Source organism: Polyodon spathula, chromosome 43 (assembly GCF_017654505.1).
Source record: "Polyodon spathula isolate WHYD16114869_AA chromosome 43, ASM1765450v1, whole genome shotgun sequence".
In the NCBI taxonomy this organism is placed as follows: domain Eukaryota; kingdom Metazoa; phylum Chordata; class Actinopteri; order Acipenseriformes; family Polyodontidae; genus Polyodon; species Polyodon spathula.
Window position 1 is genome coordinate 2,882,317 of NC_054576.1, and position 20,702 is coordinate 2,903,018.

The 20,702-nt window shown below is 43.3% G+C and overlaps 1 protein-coding gene across 1 annotated transcript in view; it reads right to left on the minus strand.

Moving 5' to 3' along the window:
- Positions 1-15,300, minus strand: part of fgd1 (FYVE, RhoGEF and PH domain containing 1) — a 29,436-nt gene extending 14,136 nt beyond the window's left edge. The window contains exon 1 of the mRNA XM_041236964.1: positions 15,046-15,300. Coding sequence (XP_041092898.1) covers positions 15,046-15,247 — 202 coding nt within the window. The 5' untranslated portion in view covers positions 15,248-15,300. The remainder of the gene's footprint in view (positions 1-15,045) is intronic.
- Between the last annotated feature and the right edge of the window lie 5,402 nt (positions 15,301-20,702).

Below are 20,702 nucleotides of genomic sequence, written 5' to 3' on the forward strand. Positions count from 1 at the left end.
TTACAGCAAGCGCAGATAATAACACTGCTAGAATACAATATGAACTAGGATGCGTGTATAATAATAACACTGCTAGAATACAATATGAACTAGGATGCCGTGTATAATAATAACACTGCTGGAATCCAATATGAACTAGGATGCCGTGTATAATAATAACACTGCTAGAATCCAATATGAACTAGGATGCCGTGTATAATAATAACACTGCTAGAATCCAATATGAACTAGGATGCCGTGTATAATAATAACACTGCTAGAATACAATATGAACTAGGATGCCGTGTATAATAATAACACTGCTAGAATCCAATATGAACTAGGATGCCGTGTATAATAATAACACTGCTAGAATCCAATATGAACTAGGATGCCGTGTATAATAATAACACTGCTAGAATACAATATGAACTAGGATGCCGTGTATAATAATAACACTGCTAGAATCCAATATGAACTAGGATGCCGTGTATAATAATAACACTGCTAGAATACAATATGAACTAGGATGCCGTGTATAAATAACACTGCTAGAATACAATATGAACTAGGATGCTGTGTATAATAATAACTGCTAGAATCCAATATGAACTAGGATGCCGTGTATAATAACAACACTAGAATACAATATGAACTATGCTGTGTATATAATAACACTTCTAGAATACAATATGAACTAGGATGCTGTGTATAATAATAACACTGCTAGAATACAATACGAACTAGGATGCCGTGTATAATAATAACACTGCTAGAATCCAATATGAACTAGGATGCCGTGTATAATAATAACACTGCTAGAATACAATATGAACTAGGATGCCGTGTATAATAATAACGCTGCTAGAATACAATATGAACTAGGATGCCGTGTATAATAATAACACTGCTAGAATACAATATGAACTAGGATGCCGTGTATAATAATAACACTGCTAGAATCCAATATGAACTAGGATGCCGTGTATAATAATAACACTGCTAGAATCCAATATGAACTAGGATGCCGTGTATAATAATAACACTGCTAGAATCCAATATGAACTAGGATGCCGTGTATAATAATAACACTGCTAGAATCCAATATGAATATGAACTAGGATGCTGTGTATAATAATAACACTGCTAGAATCCAATATGAACTAGGATGCCGTGTATAATAATAACACTGCTAGAATACAATATGAACTAGGATGCCGTGTATAATAATAACACTGCTAGAATACAATATGAACTAGGATGCCGTGTATAATAATAACACTGCTAGAATACAATATGAACTAGGATGCCGTGTATAATAATAACGCTGCTAGAATCCAATATGAACTAGGATGCTGTGTATAATAATAACACTGCTAGAATACAATATGAACTAGGATGCTGTGTATAATAATAACACTGCTAGAATACAATATGAACTAGGATGCTGTGTATAATAATAACACTGCTAGAATACAATATGAACTAGGATGCCGTGTATAATAATAACACTGCTAGAATCCAATATGAACTAGGATGCCGTGTATAATAATAACACTGCTAGAATAATGAACTAGGATGCCGTGTATAATAATAACACTGCTAGAATACAATATGAACTAGGATGCTGTGTATAATAATAACACTGCTAGAATACAATATGAACTAGGATGCCGTGTATAATAATAACACTGCTAGAATCCAATATGAACTAGGATGCCGTGTATAAAAATAACACTGCTAGAATACAATATGAACTAGGATGCCGTGTATAATAATAACACTGCTAGAATCCAATATGAACTAGGATGCCGTGTATAATAATAACACTGCTAGAATCCAATATGAACTAGGATGCCGTGTATAATAATAACACTGCTAGAATCCAATATGAACTAGGATGCCGTGTATAATAATAACACTGCTAGAATCCAATATGAACTAGGATGCCGTGTATAATAATAACACTGCTAGAATACAATATGAACTAGGATGCATGTATAATAATAACACTGCTAGAATCCAATATGAACTAGGATGCTGTGTATAATAATAACACTGCTAGAATACAATATGAACTAGGATGCCGTGTATAATAATAACACTGCTAGAATACAATATGAACTAGGATGCTGTGTATAATAATAACACTGCTAGAATACAATATGAACTAGGATGCCGTGTATAATAATAACACTGCTAGAATACAATATGAACTAGGATGCAACAAGGTCAAGTACAATGTTTACGTGTGATAACACGGTAACATTTATTGTAATTAGTTTAGCTAAAACAATCTAGTTAGCTAAGTCAGTGTATCGATCGCTGATGTCTCGATACCGAGCTTTCTATCTATATATATCTATATATATATATATATTAGAAAAGGTTAATTACTGCTTTTCAGCCAGACGTGTTTAATTAGTTTAATTAATCTGTACCACCTCTATTAACACTCCTTAGCCTTTCAACACTGCGAGAGCTCAGGAATCTGGCTTTCATTCAACGACGAGCATCGAGGATGCACTGCAAATTAAACCAGAGCAGCGTTTGGGCTCCTGTGCCTTCGTCAGGGTTACAACACTATCAGGGTCTAGTGCTGTATATTATAAAGACATTTCAGAGGGCTGGATCTCATCAATATCAGGGTCTAGTGCTGTATATTATAAAGACATTTCAGAGGGCTGGATCTCATCAATATCAGGGTCTAGTGCTGTATATTATAAAGACATTTCAGAGGGCTGGATCTCATCAATATCAGGGTCTAGTGCTGTATATTATAAAGACATTTCAGAGGGCTGGATCTCATCAATATCAGGGTCTAGCGCTGTATATTATAAAGACATTTCAGAGGGCTGGATCTCATCAATATCAGGGTCTAGTGCTGTATATTATAAAGACATTTCAGAGAGCTGTATATTATAAAGACATTTCAGAGGGCTGGATCTCATCAATATCAGGGTCTAGTGCTGTATATTATAAAGACATTTCAGAGGGCTGGATCTCATCAATATCAGGGTCTAGTGCTGTATATTATAAAGACATTTCAGAGGGCTGGATCTCATCAATATCAGGGTCTAGTGCTGTATATTATAAAGACATTTCAGAGGGCTGGATCTCATCAATATCAGGGTCTAGCGCTGTATATTATAAAGACATTTCAGAGGGCTGGATCTCATCAATATCAGGGTCTAGTGCTGTGTATTATAAAGACATTTCAGAGGGCTGGATCTCATCAATATCAGGGTCTAGTGCTGTATATTATAAAGACATTTCAGAGGGCTGTGTCTCATCAATATCAGGGTCTAGTGCTGTATATTATAAAGACATTTCAGAGGGCTGGATCTCATCAATATCAGGGTCTAGTGCTGTATATTATAAAGACATTTCAGAGGGCTGGATCTCATCAATATCAGGGTCTAGCGCTGTATATTATAAAGACATTTCAGAGGGCTGGATCTCATCAATATCAGGGTCTAGTGCTGTATATTATAAAGACATTTCAGAGGGCTGGATCTCATCAATATCAGGGTCTAGTGCTGTATATTATAAAGACATTTCAGAGGGCTGGATCTCATCAATATCAGGGTCTAGTGCTGTATATTATAAAGACATTTCAGAGGGCTGTGTCTCATCAATATCAGGGTCTAGTGCTGTATATTATAAAGACATTTCAGAGGGCTGGATCTCATCAATATCAGGGTCTAGCGCTGTATATTATAAAGACATTTCAGAGGGCTGGATCTCATCAATATCAGGGTCTAGCGCTGTATATTATAAAGACATTTCAGAGGGCTGTGTCTCATCAATATCAGGGTCTAGCGCTGTATATTATAAAGACATTTCAGAGGGCTGTATCATTTCATCATCAATATCAGGGTCTAGTGCTGTATATTATAAAGACATTTCAGAGGGCTGGATCTCATCAATATCAGGGTCTAGTGCTGTATATTATAAAGACATTTCAGAGGGCTGGATCTCATCAATATCAGGGTCTAGTGCTGTATATTATAAAGACATTTCAGAGGGCTGGATCTCATCAATATCAGGGTCTAGTGCTGTATATTATAAAGACATTTCAGAGGGCTGGATCTCATCAATATCAGGGTCTAGTGCTGTATATTATAAAGACATTTCAGAGGGCTGGATCTCATCAATATCAGGGTCTAGTGCTGTATATTATAAAGACATTTCAGAGGGCTGGATCTCATCAATATCAGGGTCTAGTGCTGTATATTATAAAGACATTTCAGAGGGCTGGATCTCATCAATATCAGGGTCTAGTGCTGTATATTATAAAGACATTTCAGAGGGCTGTGTCTCATCAATATCAGGGTCTAGTGCTGTATATTATAAAGACATTTCAGAGGGCTGGATCTCATCAATATCAGGGTCTAGTGCTGTATATTATAAAGACATTTCAGAGGGCTGTGTCTCATCAATATCAGGGTCTAGCGCTGTATATTATAAAGACATTTCAGAGGGCTGTGTCTCATCAATATCAGGGTCTAGCGCTGTATATTATAAAGACATTTCAGAGGGCTGGATCTCATCAATATCAGGGTCTAGCGCTGTATATTATAAAGACATTTCAGAGGGCTGGATCTCATCAATATCAGGGTCTAGTGCTGTATATTATAAAGACATTTCAGAGGGCTGGATCTCATCAATATCAGGGTCTAGCGCTGTATATTATAAAGACATTTCAGAGGGCTGGATCTCATCAATATCAGGGTCTAGTGCTGTATATTATAAAGACATTTCAGAGGGCTGTGTCTCATCAATATCAGGGTCTAGTGCTGTATATTATAAAGACATTTCAGAGGGCTGTGTCTCATCAATATCAGGGTCTAGTGCTGTATATTATAAAGACATTTCAGAGGGCTGTGTCTCATCAATATCAGGGTCTAGTGCTGTATATTATAAAGACATTTCAGAGGGCTGGATCTCATCAATATCAGGGTCTAGCGCTGTATATTATAAAGACATTTCAGAGGGCTGTGTCTCATCAATATCAGGGTCTAGTGCTGTATATTATAAAGACATTTCAGAGGGCTGTGTCTCATCAATATCAGGGTCTAGCGCTGTATATTATAAAGACATTTCAGAGGGCTGGATCTCATCAATATCAGGGTCTAGTGCTGAATATTATAAATTTTAACAGCCCAATAATGGTGCAAAATCTACAAAAGAATACACCTTTATTGATAAGCTATGATTTCCACTGACAACTATACCAATGTGAGCAGGTGAGATAATACAGTCCTTGCATTAGCATTACTAATAATAATAATAATAATAATAATAATATATAATAATAATAATAATAATAATAGTTATTTATTAGACTACTTTTTAGGACTGACATGTAAAATATGTCACGTGTCCAAGCGAGTCTTTCGGCCGTACAAAGATTGTCGTTAGTTAGTGTGTGGTAGCGGGTACGATTCAGAACAGTTGGCCGGACGTGGTTCGGGTTGTTGGGTCGTTGCCGTGTGTTGTAAGGAGAATTTGGGAGTAGCGACGAGTCCCACGGTGCTCAACGTAGCGGGTCGTACTTTGCTTGCGCGCGAGTAATTTGTCTGGTAGCCTGTACTCTAAGGTAAGCCAGTGACACAGGTTATGCGTCCTCAAGCCCTCGGACCGAGTCGGTGACACACATCTCATGGAGGTGAGCGAGTCACTTCACCTCCTTGTGCTCCGTCCTTCGGACGAGACGTCAAACACACGAGGTCCTATTGGAAGAGACTCTGCAGCAGCAGCACAACTGCTACGTCTCAAGTCCGGGGGAGCATCAGAGGACCTCAGCGAAGCCCATTTTTTTAGTCTTATTGTTTGTTAGATTATAAAGGGGGCCCAGAAAGTCAAATAAAAAAATAAAAAAATAAAAAATGAAATCAGCCAGGATGCACTAGAAAAACAAATCGCCATATATCTCATCGCTCCTTCACTTCTGAGCTGCTGTAAGAATGAACCAGAAGCTTCAACCCTGTCCTTATTAAACAGACACATCTGTGAAAAATGAAATTATTCCCCTTTGCAATTCTGCACAGCCCCTCTCTGCAGTGTTGGAATACAGATTCGAGATACAAGATGTGTTCTTCCCAATATTTCAGATGGTGATCCTTTACCTTGGGAATCTAGGCTGACTATGCATTAAATCAATAGTCTGTATGCTGTATATACACCCACACTCCCCCCCTCCCCCCTCTCTCTCTCTCGCTCTCTTCCTCTCTCTCTCTCTCTCAAAAACAGTTTCCCTAGCAACAAACTAGAAGTCTCCAGTTTCCTCCTCGTTTCTGGTCATTTTGTGATGATTTTAAAGCTCTACCCCCACAACCCCTATGGGACGGGCGGGGGGGGCGGTTTACAATCTACGAGAAAGGACGGTCTGGGAGGCCGTGAACCTAAATTTCCTTCAGCGCCTTAAACTCTGCGACCCAAACTATCGCCACACGGGCCGGGGTTCAAAACCAGTGCGCAGCGGCAAGGCAAAGCGCTCTAGTAAAACGGGAGAGGTATTCATGCTTCAGGCACACGTTTCCCCCCCTCTTAAAATGCATCGCAGGCTCCCAGCGGTCACCCCAAAGATAGCACCAGATGTCCAGCTCTCCCCCAGCTCGCTGCCACGGTGTGTCAGACAATAGCCCTCTCCTTCGGGAATCGGCCTGATTCGTCTCGGAGCAGAGGTCACGGGGGGGTCGTGTCTGCAGTGTACGGGTGCAGCCCCCCCCCCCACCAGAAATAAATGAAAGCGCAAATAAACAGGACAGCTTGCTGTTTAAGGGTTTGCAAGCCGGGTAGTTCTTTTTTTTTTTTCCTTTCTCTTAAAAGCGTCTTATCTGTCACGGAAGAAGGGACAGTCTGTCTGTCTGTCTAAAAAAAAAAAAAAAAAACTGGAAGGGCGTTTTAGAATTTGAAATGCTCTCAATGACCTCTGCAAAGTAAGTTTCAGTGGCAATGCTGAGAGACAGACAGACAGACAGACAAGTCACCGTTACGTTATTACTAGACATAATGTTGACTCCCCTGTACCATCGTGTTAATATATCCCGTCCGACGTGACCCATACTCCGACCATCTTACCCTGGCTGTCAACACGATTGATATGGGGAGTACTAGAAGTTACTGTCTCTCTGTCTGTCTGTCTGTCTGTCAACCGTGACGTTATTACTAAGACATAATGTGACTCCCGTTACCATTCGTGTATATCCCGTGACGATGGGATGAGGCTGGTAGAATGGGACCACAGTGTGCTAACTATACCCTCAATGATCTTCAATGACAATGCAGACAGACAGACAGTGGCACTGCAATGGCACTGCAGACAGACAGACAGAGAGTGGCACTGCAATAACGGCTCTGTGTTGTAGTGAGGGGCTGGCACAGGGCCTTTCAGCTGCCGTGTCAGAGCTGCAGACAGGCTGCAATGCTAATCTTCATCTGCACCTTGAGCTCCACTGGGACAGTCAGAGGTTATATATAGAGCGCTGCAAAGGGCAGCATTCCGTGTTGTATTGTCGGATACACGAGCAGACAAGAGCTGGATTGTGTTTCTAAATAAAAAACACAGGACTTGAATCCGCTAGACTAGACCACACTGCCTCACTCCCTCCCAGTCCCTCAGCTCTAACCACTAGACAAGAGCCACACTGCTTCCCTCCCTCCCAGTCCCTCACCTCTAACCACTAGACTAGAGCCACACTGCTTCCCTCCCTCCCAGTCCCTCAGCTCTAACCACTAGAGTAGACCACACTGCTTCCCTCCCTCCCAGTCCCTCAGCTCTAACCACTAGACTAGAGCCACACTGCTTCCCTCCCTCCCAGTCCCTCAGCTCTAACCTACTAGACTACACTGCCTCTCTCCCAGTCCCTCATCTCTAACCACTAGAGCCACACTGCCTCCCTCCCTCCCAGTCCCTCAGCTCTAACCACTAGACTAGACCACACTGCTTCCCTCCCTCCCAGTCCCTCAGCTCTAACCACTAGACTAGACCACACTGCTTCCCTCCCTCCCAGTCCCTCAGCTCTAACCACTAGAGCCACACTGAGTCCCTCAGCTCTAACCACTGACTAGAACCACACTGCCCTCCCTCCCAGTCCCTCAGCTCTAACCACTAGAGCCACACTGCTTCCCTCCCTCCCAGTCTCTCAGCTCTAACCACTAGAGCCACACTGCTTCCCTCCCTCCCAGTCCCTCAGCTCTAACCACTAGAGCCACACTGCTTCCCTCCCTCCCAGTCCCTCAGCTCTAACCACTAGAGCCACACTGCTTCCCTCCCTCCCAGTCCCTCAGCTCTAACCACTAGAGCCACACTGCTTCCCTCCCTCCCAGTCCCTCAGCTCTAACCACTAGAGCCACACTGCTTCCCTCCCTCCCAGTCCCTCAGCTCTAACCACTAGACTAGAGCCACACTGCTTCCCTCCCTCCCAGTCCCTCAGCTCTAACCACTAGACTACACTGCCTCCCTCCCTCCCAGTCTCTCAGCTCTAACCACTAGACTAGAGCTACACTCCCCTCCCTCCCAGTCTCTCAGCTCCAACTGTCTTTCCTTCTCTCTGCCTCCTCTCATCTCTCCCTCTCTCTCTCCTCTCTCTTGTCTAGCACTAATTACAGCTCTGTGTGCTGCCACGTTGTCAGGGCTTCCCACAGGACCAAAACACCACAAACACACACTGCTACACACACATACACAAACACACTGTATACACACACTACCCAGTCTGATCATGTGTGTGTTGGTGTTTGGTTTGTGTGGTGAGGGTTTGTTGTTGTGTGTGTGTTTGTGAACGAGTGAGATTCGGAAAGTTCTTTCTTAAGAGTATTTCAAGAACCTCTAAAGCATGTTTGCTACACCAGGGCTTGGAACCAGACTCCCGCTGCACAGCAGTGTGATCCAGTCCTGCTTTCACTAGGAGTTTAATAATCAGACTCCCGCTGCACAGCAGTGTGATCCAGTCCTGCTTTCACTAGGAGTTTAATAATCAGACTCCCGCTGCACAGCAGTGTGATCCAGTCCTGCTTTCACTAGGAGTTTAATAATCAGACTCCCGCTGCACAGCAGTGTGATCCAGTCCTGCTTTCACTAGGAGTTTAATAATAAGACACACCTGAGCTTGTTAGCTAGACACACTGGGGGCTGATCAAGCTGCTAGTGAAACCTGGACTGGATCACACTGCTGTGCAACAGGAGTCTGATTCCCAGAACATTGTAACAGGAATACGAAACTGGTTTTTGCCTGCTCACGTCGCCAGTGGGATTTCCCAGCATCTGTTAATTGCTCATTTCACAGCTGAGTTCCCTCCGAGTGGTGACTCTTTGTTCCCAAGCATCCTGTGAAAAGTCTACCTCCTCCCAGCTTCACTCAATTATAGGACTGGACTCGATTATAGTTACAACGACAGCATTTTCTGTTCCACTTAAAATAATAATTAGACTTTAAACAAAAACAAGTCACACAAACGTGTTGAATTGAGGCTGGTCAACACCTGATTCGTTGCTCTTGTTAGTTTTTAGAAATCACTTGTCTTTTTTTTTTTTTTTAAATCAGTTCTTCGTTGTGCTTCTCCCTCCCTCCCTCTCTCTCCTATCTCTTCCCCTCCCTCTCTCTCCCACTTCCTCCTTCTTCTCTCCTTTCCCTCTCCTCCCTTTTTCTCTCTCCCCTTCATTCTTGTCTTTTTCCTCCCTTTCTCCCCCTCTAACCCTTTCTCTCCTCCTCTCCCTCTCCCTCTCTCCCTCCCTTAAGTCCGGTAAAGGCAGTGATGTGGTGTGTGTGAGTGTTGGGGTGTGTTGTGTAGCAATCTGACCGACTTAGTTTTGGTGTGCACCCACTTGGAAAGTCTTTTTATGAATCTTTCTTACGCTGACCATCTTTAAAATCCATTCTCTCACCTCTTATTAGCTTTATTAACATGATCACTGGCCCCTCCCTTTAAAGGAGCGCTGACCATCTTTAAAACCCATTCTCTCACCTCTTATTAGCTTTATTAACAGGATCACTGACCCCTCCCTTTAAAGGAGCGCTGACCATCAAAATCCATTCTCTCACCTCTTATTAGCTTTATTAACAGGATCACTGGCCCCTCCCTTTAAAGGAGCGCTGATCCATCTTTAAAATCTATTCTCTCACCTCTTATTAGCTTTATTAACAGGATCACCGGCCCCTCCCTTTAAAGGAGCGCTGACCATCTTTAAAATCCATTCTCTCACCTCTTATTAGCTTTATTAACAGGATCACTGACCCCTCCCTTTAAAGGAGCGCTGACCATCTTTAAAATCCATTCTCTCACCTCTTATTAGCTTTATTAACAGGATCACTGACCCCTCCCTTTAAAGGAGCGCTGACCATCTTTAAAATCCATTCTCTCACCTCTTATTAGCTTTATTAACATGATCACTGGCCCCTCCCTTTAAAGGAGCGCTGACCATCTTTAAAATCCATTCTCTCACCTCTTATTAGCTTTATTAACATGATCACGTGGCCCCTCCCTTTAAAAGGAGCGCTGACCATCTTTAAAATCCATCCTCTCACTCTCTTATTAAGCTTTATGTGAAAAGTCTACCTCCTCCCAGCTTCACTCAATTAAAGGACTGGACTCGACCATCTTTAAAACGACCATTTTCTGTTCCACCTAAAATTAATTAGCTTTAAACATCATTATCACTGACCCCTCCCTTTAAAGGAGCGCTGATCCATCTTTAAAATCCTGATTCTCTCTTGTTAGCTTTATTAGAAATCACTCTTACTAGCTTTATTAACAGTATCACTGGCCCCCTCCCTTTAAAGGAGCGCTGACCATCTTTAAAATCCATTCTCTCACCTCTTATTAGCTTTATTAACAGGATCACTGGCCCCTCCCTTTAAAGGAGCGCTGACCATCTTTAAAATCCATTCTCTCACCTCTTATTAGCTTTATTAACAGGATCACTGGCCCCTCCCTTTAAAGGAGCGCTGACCATCTTTAAAATCCATTCTCTCACCTCTTATTAGCTTTATTAACAGGATCACTGGCCCCTCCCTTTAAAGGAGCGCTGACCATCTTTAAAATCCATTCTCTCACCTCTTATTAGCTTTATTAACAGGATCACTGGCCCCTCCCTTTAAAGGAGCGCTGCCCATCTTTAAAATCCATTCTCTCACCTCTTATTAGCTTTATTAACAGGATCACTGGCCCCTCCCTTTAAAGGAGCGCTGACCATCTTTAAAATCCATTCTCTCACCTCTTATTAGCTTTATTAACAGGATCACTGGCCCCTCCCTTTAAAGGAGCGCTGACCATCTTTAAAATCCATTCTCTCACCTCTTATTAGCTTTATTAACAGGATCACTGGCCCCTCCCTTTAAAGGAGCGCTGACCATCTTTAAAATCCATTCTCTCACCTCTTATTAGCTTTATTAACAGGATCACCGGCCCCTCCCTTTAAAGGAGCGCTGACCATCTTTAAAATCCATTCTCTCACCTCTTATTAGCTTTATTAACAGGATCACTGACCCCTCCCTTTAAAGGAGCGCTGACCATCTTTAAAATCCATTCTCTCACCTCTTATTAGCTTTATTAACAGGATCACTGGCCCCTCCCTTTAAAGGAGCGCTGACCATCTTTAAAATCCATTCTCTCACCTCTTAGGTAAGGAGAAGTGAGCATTAATCGAAATAAATTGACGAGGGTCAGGGCAGGAAATTTCCTCGCGCACTGGTAGGCAATTTTCGGTCACTCCCCTCACATGATCACTGGCCCCTCCCTTTAAAGGAGCGCTGACCATCTTTAAAATCCATTCTCTCACCTTCCTATTCGTAGCTTTATTAACAGGATCTGCTGGGTTTTAAAATCAGTCCCCGAGTCTGCTGTTCTTCTTCCAAGTTCTCAGTGACCTGAATCTTTGGAAACCCTTAATCAGTCGCTTTGGATAAAACAGGAATCTGCTAAATCAGGGTAATCAGACCTTTTTAATTGTTCTCAGCTTTTAAACAGTTGGGAGATTTCAAGTCAACTGTACTATTATTAGTAACTGGAGTTTGATAACTAGTGAAACTTTAGTCTGGCTACCTTTTTTATTGTTTTCAGCTTTTAAACAATTGGGAAAAAGGTCTAATTAAGCATGTTATTAGTTAAGGGTTTGAGTCAGTAATTGAGAACTCGTTTGGAATGAAAGCAGACACAGGGGCTCCCCTTGGACCGGGACTGGGAAACCCTAGTACAATTCAATTCCCAAAACTCAGTCATTAACTCTTGAAAAACCTTACTTTCGTCTGTGTCCCCGAGGGGAATCACCTGGCCCTTACCCTACCGCATTCCTGAATAATTATTATATTATTATTATTTTATCTAATTATATGTTATTATTAATAATAATAATATCTTATTATTATCTCACACGCAGGGACGAATATAATAATATTATTATTATTATAATAATAATAGTGGCGTCCTGGCTGTGTCTGTTCTGTCCTCGGTGGGATGGTTTGTCTCGCTGTTGTATTCGTGTTGCTTGGGGCTCAGCCTGGGCTGGACGCTGTTATTATTCCCAGGCTCGTGGGAGCCAAGAAGCGAGGAAATACCCACAGCTACTGGCTCATTGTAAGAGAATACACTTCCTGCACAGCGCTTCGACTGAGGAGCCAAACCCAGAGAGGAGAGAGGAGAGGGGGAGGAGAGAGGGAGAGAGAAGGAGGAGAGAGAGAGGGGAGAGGGAGAGAGAGGGGAGAGGGGAGAGTAGAGGGGGACAGGGAAGGGGGAAAGGAGAGCATATCCTTGTCCATTTCCTCAAACAGTAAAAACATAATCTAATTTTTTGATTAACTGATAGGTGTGCTGCTTGACAGGAATGAATCAGTTTTGCAAGACTGGTTGAGTGATTGATTGATAGTCTGATAATTGAACCCTAACCACTGAGCTCCTCAAACCCACTGCCTTCCACACTGTAGCCCGGCGCTTTCTTTATCTAACCACTGAGCTCCTCAAACCCACTGCCTTCCACACTGCAGCCCAGCGCTTTCTTTATCTAACCACTGAGCTCCTCAAACCCACTGCCTTCCACACTGCAGCCCAGCGCTTTCTTTATCTAACCACTGAGCTCCTCAAACCCACTGCCTTCCACACTGCAGCCCAGCGCTTTCTCTAACCACTGAGCTACTCAAACCCACTGCCTTCCACACTGCAGCCCAGCACTTTCTTTATCTAACCACTGAGCTCCTCAAACCCACTGCCTTCCACACTGCAGCCCAGCGCTTTCTTTATCTAACCACTGAGCTCCTCAAACCCACTGCCTTCCACACTGCAGCCCAGCGCTTTCTTTATCTAACCACTGAGCTCCTCAAACCCACTGCCTTCCACACTGCAACCCAGCGCTTTCTTTATCTAACCACTGAGCTCCTCAAACCCACTGCCTTCCACACTGCAGCCCAGCGCTTTCTTTATCTAACCACTGAGCTCCTCAAACCCACTGCCTTCCACACTGCAGCCCAGCGCTTTCTTTATCTAACCACTGAGCTCCTCAAACCCACTGCCTTCCACACTGCAGCCCAGCGCTTTCTTTATCTAACCACTGAGCTCCTCAAACCCACTGCCTTCCACACTGCAGCCCAGCGCTTTCTTTATCTAACCACTGAGCTCCTCAAACCCACTGCCTTCCACACTGCAGCCCAGCGCTTTCTTTATCTAACCACTGAGCTCCTCAAACCCACTGCCTTCCACACTGCAGCCCGGCGCTTTCTTTATCTAACCACTGAGCTCCTCAAACCCACTGCCTTCCACACTGCAGCCCAGCGCTTTCTTTATCTAACCACTGAGCTCCTCAAACCCACTGCCTTCCACACTGCAGCCCAGCGCTTTCTTTATCTAACCACTGAGCTCCTCAAAACCCACTGCCTTCCACACTGCAGCCCAGCGCTTTCTTTATCTAACCACTGAGCTCCTCAAACCCACTGCCTTCCACACTGCAGCCCAGCGCTTTCTTTATCTAACCACTGAGCTCCTCAAACCCACTGCCTTCCACACTGCAGCCCAGCGCTTTCTTTATCTAACCACTGAGCTCCTCAAACCCACTGCCTTCCACACTGCAGCCCAGCGCTTTCTTTATCTAACCACTGAGCTCCTCAAACCCACTGCCTTCCACACTGCAGCCCAGCGCTTTCTTTATCTAACCACTGAGCTCCTCAAACCCACTGCCTTCCACACTGCAGCCCAGCGCTTTCTCTAACCACTGAGCTCCTCAAACCCACTGCCTTCCACACTGCAGCCCAGCGCTTTCTTTATCCACTGAGCTCCTCAAACCCACTGCCTTCCACACTGCAGCCCAGCGCTTTCTTTATCTAACCACTGAGCTCCTCAAACCCACTGCCTTCCACACTGCAGCCCAGCGCTTTCTTTATCTAACCACTGAGCTCCTCAAACCCACTGCCTTCCACACTGCAGCCCAGCGCTTTCTTTATCTAACCACTGAGCTCCTCAAACCCACTGCCTTCCACACTGCAGCCCAGCGCTTTCTTTATCTCACCCCTGAGCTCTCTCAAACCCACTGCCTTCCACTGCCTTCCACTGCAGCCCAGCGCTTTCTTTATCTAACCACTGAGCTCCTCAAACCCACTGCCTTCCACACTGCAGCCCAGCGCTTTCTTTATCTAACCACTGAGCTCCTCAAACCCACTGCCTTCCACACTGCAGCCCAGCGCTTTCTTTATCTAACCACTGAGCTCCTCAAACCCACTGCCTTCCACACCGCAGCCCAGCGCTTTCTCTCTCTCTCTGACCCTAGGGGGGTCTGACTGACTTACAGCAGCGTGTGGTTATAATTAAAATATTCAAGATCGTCGGAAGTGTCACTAAAACCACGGCAGGCAGGCAGGCAGGGAGACACGGGGGGTTTGACACAGCAAACCTCAAAACTAGAAGGTCTCCCGGAACCATCTTTCAAGTCAACGCTGCTCCGGATAAAAAAAAAAAAAAAAAAAAAAAAAAAGCTTGGCTACCATCTCGCAGAAAAAAAACAAAAAGCATTTATTTAAATGAAAGCAAAATCTACAGCGCCTTTTAATACAAATAAATAAAACACAAACCCAAACTCACCGCCTCTCCGGGGTCCCGGCTGCACCCTTGGAGTCGCCACGCCGTCGCTAATGTGGTAAGAAAAGGGTATCGTTTTGAATTGTTTGGAGTAAGATCCCGTCTTAGCATCTTTAGAGTCGTGGAGAGGGTGAGGATCGGGGGATGATAGCGGAGGAGGGCAGGAAAAACTGAACAGGTCGCTTTTGGGTTTGTTGAGATGCATTCCTGTGCCAACTTCGCTATTATTATTATTATTATTATTATTATTATTATTATACTATAATACAGTCTAGATGTCATTAATTTTACATGTGAGTTTCGCGGACGAAATATAATAACAAACGTATTATAATAATAATTCATAATAATGAATCATAATTATTATCAATTATTATTATAATATTAAGTAGAACGCGTCGACGCCTAAAACAGTTGTCAAAACTATTTACGTTCCAAGTTGGTTCGGTCGACGTGACTGTGTTGTCAGGTTCATTTGTAGCAATTTTAGCGGTAGTTATCGCCGCTTCAGTTTATCACTAGACACACACGCCACAGGGAAAAATACTTCAAAAATATTGACAGTCATTGTTTCAAGTAAACAAAGTCGTGTTTTTTGTTTTCAAAACGCACACACAAATAATAATAATAATAATAATAATAATAATAATAATAATAATAGAAAGCTCTTGTGGTTAAACTTTTACTATAAGTTTATACCAGGTCACTTTAAAATGTACGCAAAGACAATATCAAATAGGATTCCTTTCACAAAAAAAAAAAAAAAAAAAAAAAAAAAAAGGCACTTTTTTTTTTTTTTTTTATGTTAACCCGGGGCGTACATAATATTAAAGGTCTTAAACGGTGCAAAACCGCTTTGCGAAACGTTTTTACAACGTATTCCATAAGGTCAGTAGATGCGTGCACCAAAAGATTTTGGGCAAGTTTTTATCCCACACACCACAATCACACACACCACTGTGTGTGTGTGTGTGTGTATATATATATATATATATATATATATATATATGTGTGTGTATATATATGTGAAGTATATATATATATATATATATATATATATATATATATATATTATATAATATATATATATATATATAGTATATACTCTGACGACGTGCCTGGTTTTACATTGTTGAAATAATCTCCCGTTATCCAAACTTCCACAAAAACAAAACAGCTGTTTTTCGCTTTCACGTTGCAGCTGGATCCGGGTCAGTTTTTGTTGCCATGGCGTGTTTTGCCGGACAGTCCAGAATAGAGAATATAATCCCAAAAACCGCGCGTCTTCCTTCTTCAACCCCAGCCTGGAATTCGCAAACTCAGCTGCTGCGGCCGCTTCCCCAAAAAAAAAACAATCCTGCGCAAAAACGAAACGTCCGCCCCGCTCCCTCCTCCTTCCTCCCCCTTTCATCGACTTGAACAAAGGCAGGGCAGGGGGGGAAGGGGGGGGAAGGGGTTGGGGGCCCCCGGGCCAAATAAATAGAAGTCAGGGATGACAAAGCCATGGTAATCGATACCGCTAATATCCCTTCGCGTAATTGTGCGAACGTCTCTCTCCCGGTTTAACTAAAAAAAAGAAAGAAAAAAAAAAGAAAGAAAGAAAAACTCTCCCGTCTGTCCTTTTTTTTTTTTTTTTTTTTTTCTTTTCTTTTTTTTTTTTTTTTTTTTACTTGGTCACAGACCATCAAACGCAACAGCTGTAGTCAAGACACCCCCACATCATCTTAAAAGGGTAAGGCTACAGACAATTCGTTTCAGCTGTGCCCTTTCCTGTGCCCAAAAAAACGTGAACCAAACCCGTGTTTGCAACGCGAGATTATATTACACGCACACACAGTGGTGGAGATGAGGCTCCCGTTGCACAACAGTGTCACCCAGTCCAGGTTTCACTACCAGGTGTGTCTCGTTGTTAAACTCCTAGTGAAACCAGGACTGGATCGAGCTGCTGTGCAGCTGGAGTCTGATTCCCATCCTTGCGCCTAAGCACACCGGTTCAAATTCCCTCCTGTGGCACTGGCCGACTCGTTGTGTGGGACCCTGAGGGAGTCGCTTCACCTCCTGGTGCCCCGTCCTGGGGGTGAGCTGTTAAATCAAGGTCCTATTGGAAGTGACCTATAATGCTTAGCTCAGAGCCTGCCCCTGCAAAGCACATTGTTGTCAGTCAGTTGCAATATAACTTCGGAGGGACTGCGTGGTAACAAGCAAAGCAAACCCGGCTTCAGACCTCAATTAGGTTCAACCACTGCAGAGGGCGCCAGTTTGCCATTTCGATAAATGCATTTTAAAAAAATATATGTTATGTATAATCTCTGGCGTTGCAGGGTTTTTTTTTTTGTTTGTTTTGTTTTTTAAATCGTGCAAAGAAGAAAAGGCGTTTTTGTTTTTTTTTGTTGGGTTTCGTTTTTTATAAGCAGTCAGTCTTCTTTCTCGTCAGCTGTTCCCATCTCACCTCAAGAAGAAGTTTGTCCTTCTTCAGAATACCTCCAGGAAGGATCGCGTCTCGCAGGTTGCCATGCAGTGCTTCCCCAAGGGAATCGGTTACGTCTTTGGGGAATGTAGAATGTCATTTATAATGTTCGTAACCATTTCGTTCCATAGGGATAGCATTTGTATGAACGCCCCATAAAAGCACCTCAAGAAGCATTGTAAAGCACACTCTGGTAAAGCACAGGGAAGCATTGTAAAGCACAGAGAGGTCTGGTAAAGCATAGGGAAGCATTGTAAAGCACAGAGAGGTCTGGTAAAGCATAGGGAAGCATTGTAAAGCACAGAGAGGTCTGGTAAAGCATAGGGAAGCATTGTAAAGCACAGAGAGGTCTGGTAAAGCACAGGGAAGCATTGTAAAGCACAGAGAGGTCTGGTAAAGCACAGGGAAGCATTGTAAAGCACAGAGAGGTGTGGTAAAGCATAGGGAAGCATTGTAAAGCACAGAGAGGTCTGGTAAAGCATAGGGAAGCATTGTAAAGCACAGAGAGGTCTGGTAAAGCATAGGGAAGCATTGTAAAGCACAGAGAGGTCTGGTAAAGCATAGGGAAGCATTGTAAAGCACAGAGAGGTCTGGTAAAGCATAGGAAAGCATTGTAAAGCACAGAGAGGTCTGGTAAAGCATAGGGAAGCATTGTAAAGCACAGAGAGGTCTGGTAAAGCATAGGGAAGCATTGTAAAGCACAGAGAGACTGCAATGGTTTTGTTCCTGCTCTTAACCCAACATTAATCCTGTTCTTAACCAAACACCCCCTAACCTTTACTCTTCTGTGTAGGAAATATTTTATCTTCCTTTAAACCCCCCCCCCAAAAAAAAAGTTTGCAAATACAAAAAAGATTTTTTTTTTTTTTTTTTTTTTTTTAATCAGGTTTTATTTTCCAAGTACAAAAAGAAAAGCAATCAATTATAAAAGCAGCTCATTATAAAACGAGTGCCAGTACAAAATGAGTAATTAAAAAAAAAAAAACACACACACACACACCCCCGTGCACACACACATCAATTAAAAAAAACAACACACATATCCAATCCATTTATTATTTAAGAGAGATCTCTGGGAGAGGGCCTCTATAATCACGACTCTGAGGATGACACTCCCCACACGAGATTGGAGATTTATATTAATGATAAGGACAGGACCGACAGCTGGACCTGTTAGGAGTTTAATTCACTACTTGATTGCTTTAAAAAAAAAAACAAACAAACAAAAAAAAAACACACAGTGTTGCCAGCATACCACGCAGAGCGTTGTAAATATAGGGCTGTACACCAGTGTCACAGTGCGCTGCGTTTAAAACTAATACAACTCATTGAAATCTTTATTACGAAAACCGATGTGATGAAGAATAAGATCCTTTATTAAAAACAGAGCTTTTAACAAAAAAAAAAGACCCTTCATTGACTATTAGAGTTTAAGAGGGGAGTATTAAGTTCCTCACTGATCATTAAAATAGACCTTCTGTACATCGAGGACCGCAATCTGACTCCTGTTGCACAGCAGTGTGATCCAGTCCTGGTTTTACTAGCAGCTTGATCAGCCCCCAGTGTGTCTAGCTAACAAGCTCAGGTGTGTCTTATTATTAAACTCCTAGTGAAAGCAGGACTGGATCACACTGCTGTGCAGCGGGAGTCTGATTATTAAACTCCTAGTGAAAGCAGGACTGGATCACACTGCTGTGCAGCGGGAGTCTGATTATTAAACTCCTAGTGAAAGCAGGACTGGATCACGCTGCTATAAGACTCCCGCTGCATATTTTCATAGCCTGCTCTCCCATTGCATTTTCCTTCCTCGCAGTACACAAGGATAAAGGCAGAAGGGGAGACAACACATTTAAAATCAAGCCAAATTTAAAATTGCACCTAGTCTTTCCACCTGCAACATCCCGCAGCGTTTCAAAAGTCTGTGGTTCCGTCCGTCCGTCCCCGGGTCGGGCTACTTTAACCCTTGCAACGCCAGCGGACCTGGCAAGGACTGCCTATTGCGCAGGTTATATCTTGGCTCCTGGGAGAGAGAGAGAGAATCATTTTCACCTTTTTGTACAGGTGGTTAACCCTTTCACCTTGCAGCTGAGGACATATCCGCTAAACTGCCCTAACATACTTCTTTATTCAGGTTGTACTTTGTGCACCTTTGATATTTGTATTATAAACCGACACACACACAGTGTCGGTTTGAAGAAATACTCACTGCTGTCTCCTCTTCCACCAGGATGCTGTACACCAGAGCGCTTGGGGCTGGCCTGGAGACGCTTCTTCGGCGAGACTGCCGCCCCCTGCTGGTCCGAGCAGGGCTCACAGGATCGCTGTCCCCCGCAGACCTCCTCCGAGCGGAGACCGCAGGATCGCTGTCCCCCGCAGACCTCCACCGAGCGGAGACCGCAGGATCGCTGTCCCCCGCAGACCTCCACCGAGCGGATACTGAAGGAAACAGGGGTATTAAAGCAGGTGAGAGAGAGAGGAGAGAGAGAGAGAGATGCTGTATAAACACGATATCAGAGCTCAGTATTTGCCTCCAAAAGGAGATCAGTTTGACAGGCAGTATTCTCTGTTGATGGATTTGTACAGGCGTGGGTGTTACAGCTTGTGAAGGGGGATTAAGAGACATTTTATTTGAATCCACATTCTGATTAATGTAAACCCACATCCCTGAGAAGAGAGACACAGAGAGAGACAGGTTTGCTCACAGCTCTGTGTGTCGGGGGACAAGGAGCCAGTCTCAGCAGGGTAACGAGGGTATAAGGAGACAGACATGTCCAAGACCCCCGATTCACGTCCGTCCCCGTCAGTTTCATCCTTCTCCTTCTCTCGCTGGCTCACCTGGACGTCCATCGACTGTGTCAGACGTTCTGGAGGCAGACAGCGGGAGAGACATCGCCATAGTCCTTAAACTTTCAAAATACTTTTCAGTAGAACTGCTGAATAATGTTCCCTTGTTAACATATTGAATTGCACCCCCTCTATATAGAATGAACTCCCTCAGCTTCATAGAGTCCAGTGAAAGCTGCTGAATAATGTTCCCTTGTTAACATATTGAATTGCACCCCCTCTATATAGAATGAACTCCCTCAGCTTCATAGAGTCCAGTGAAAGCTGCTGAATAATGTTCCCTTGTTAACATATTGAATTGCACCCCCTCTATATAGAATGAACTCCCTCAGCTTCATAGAGTCCAGTG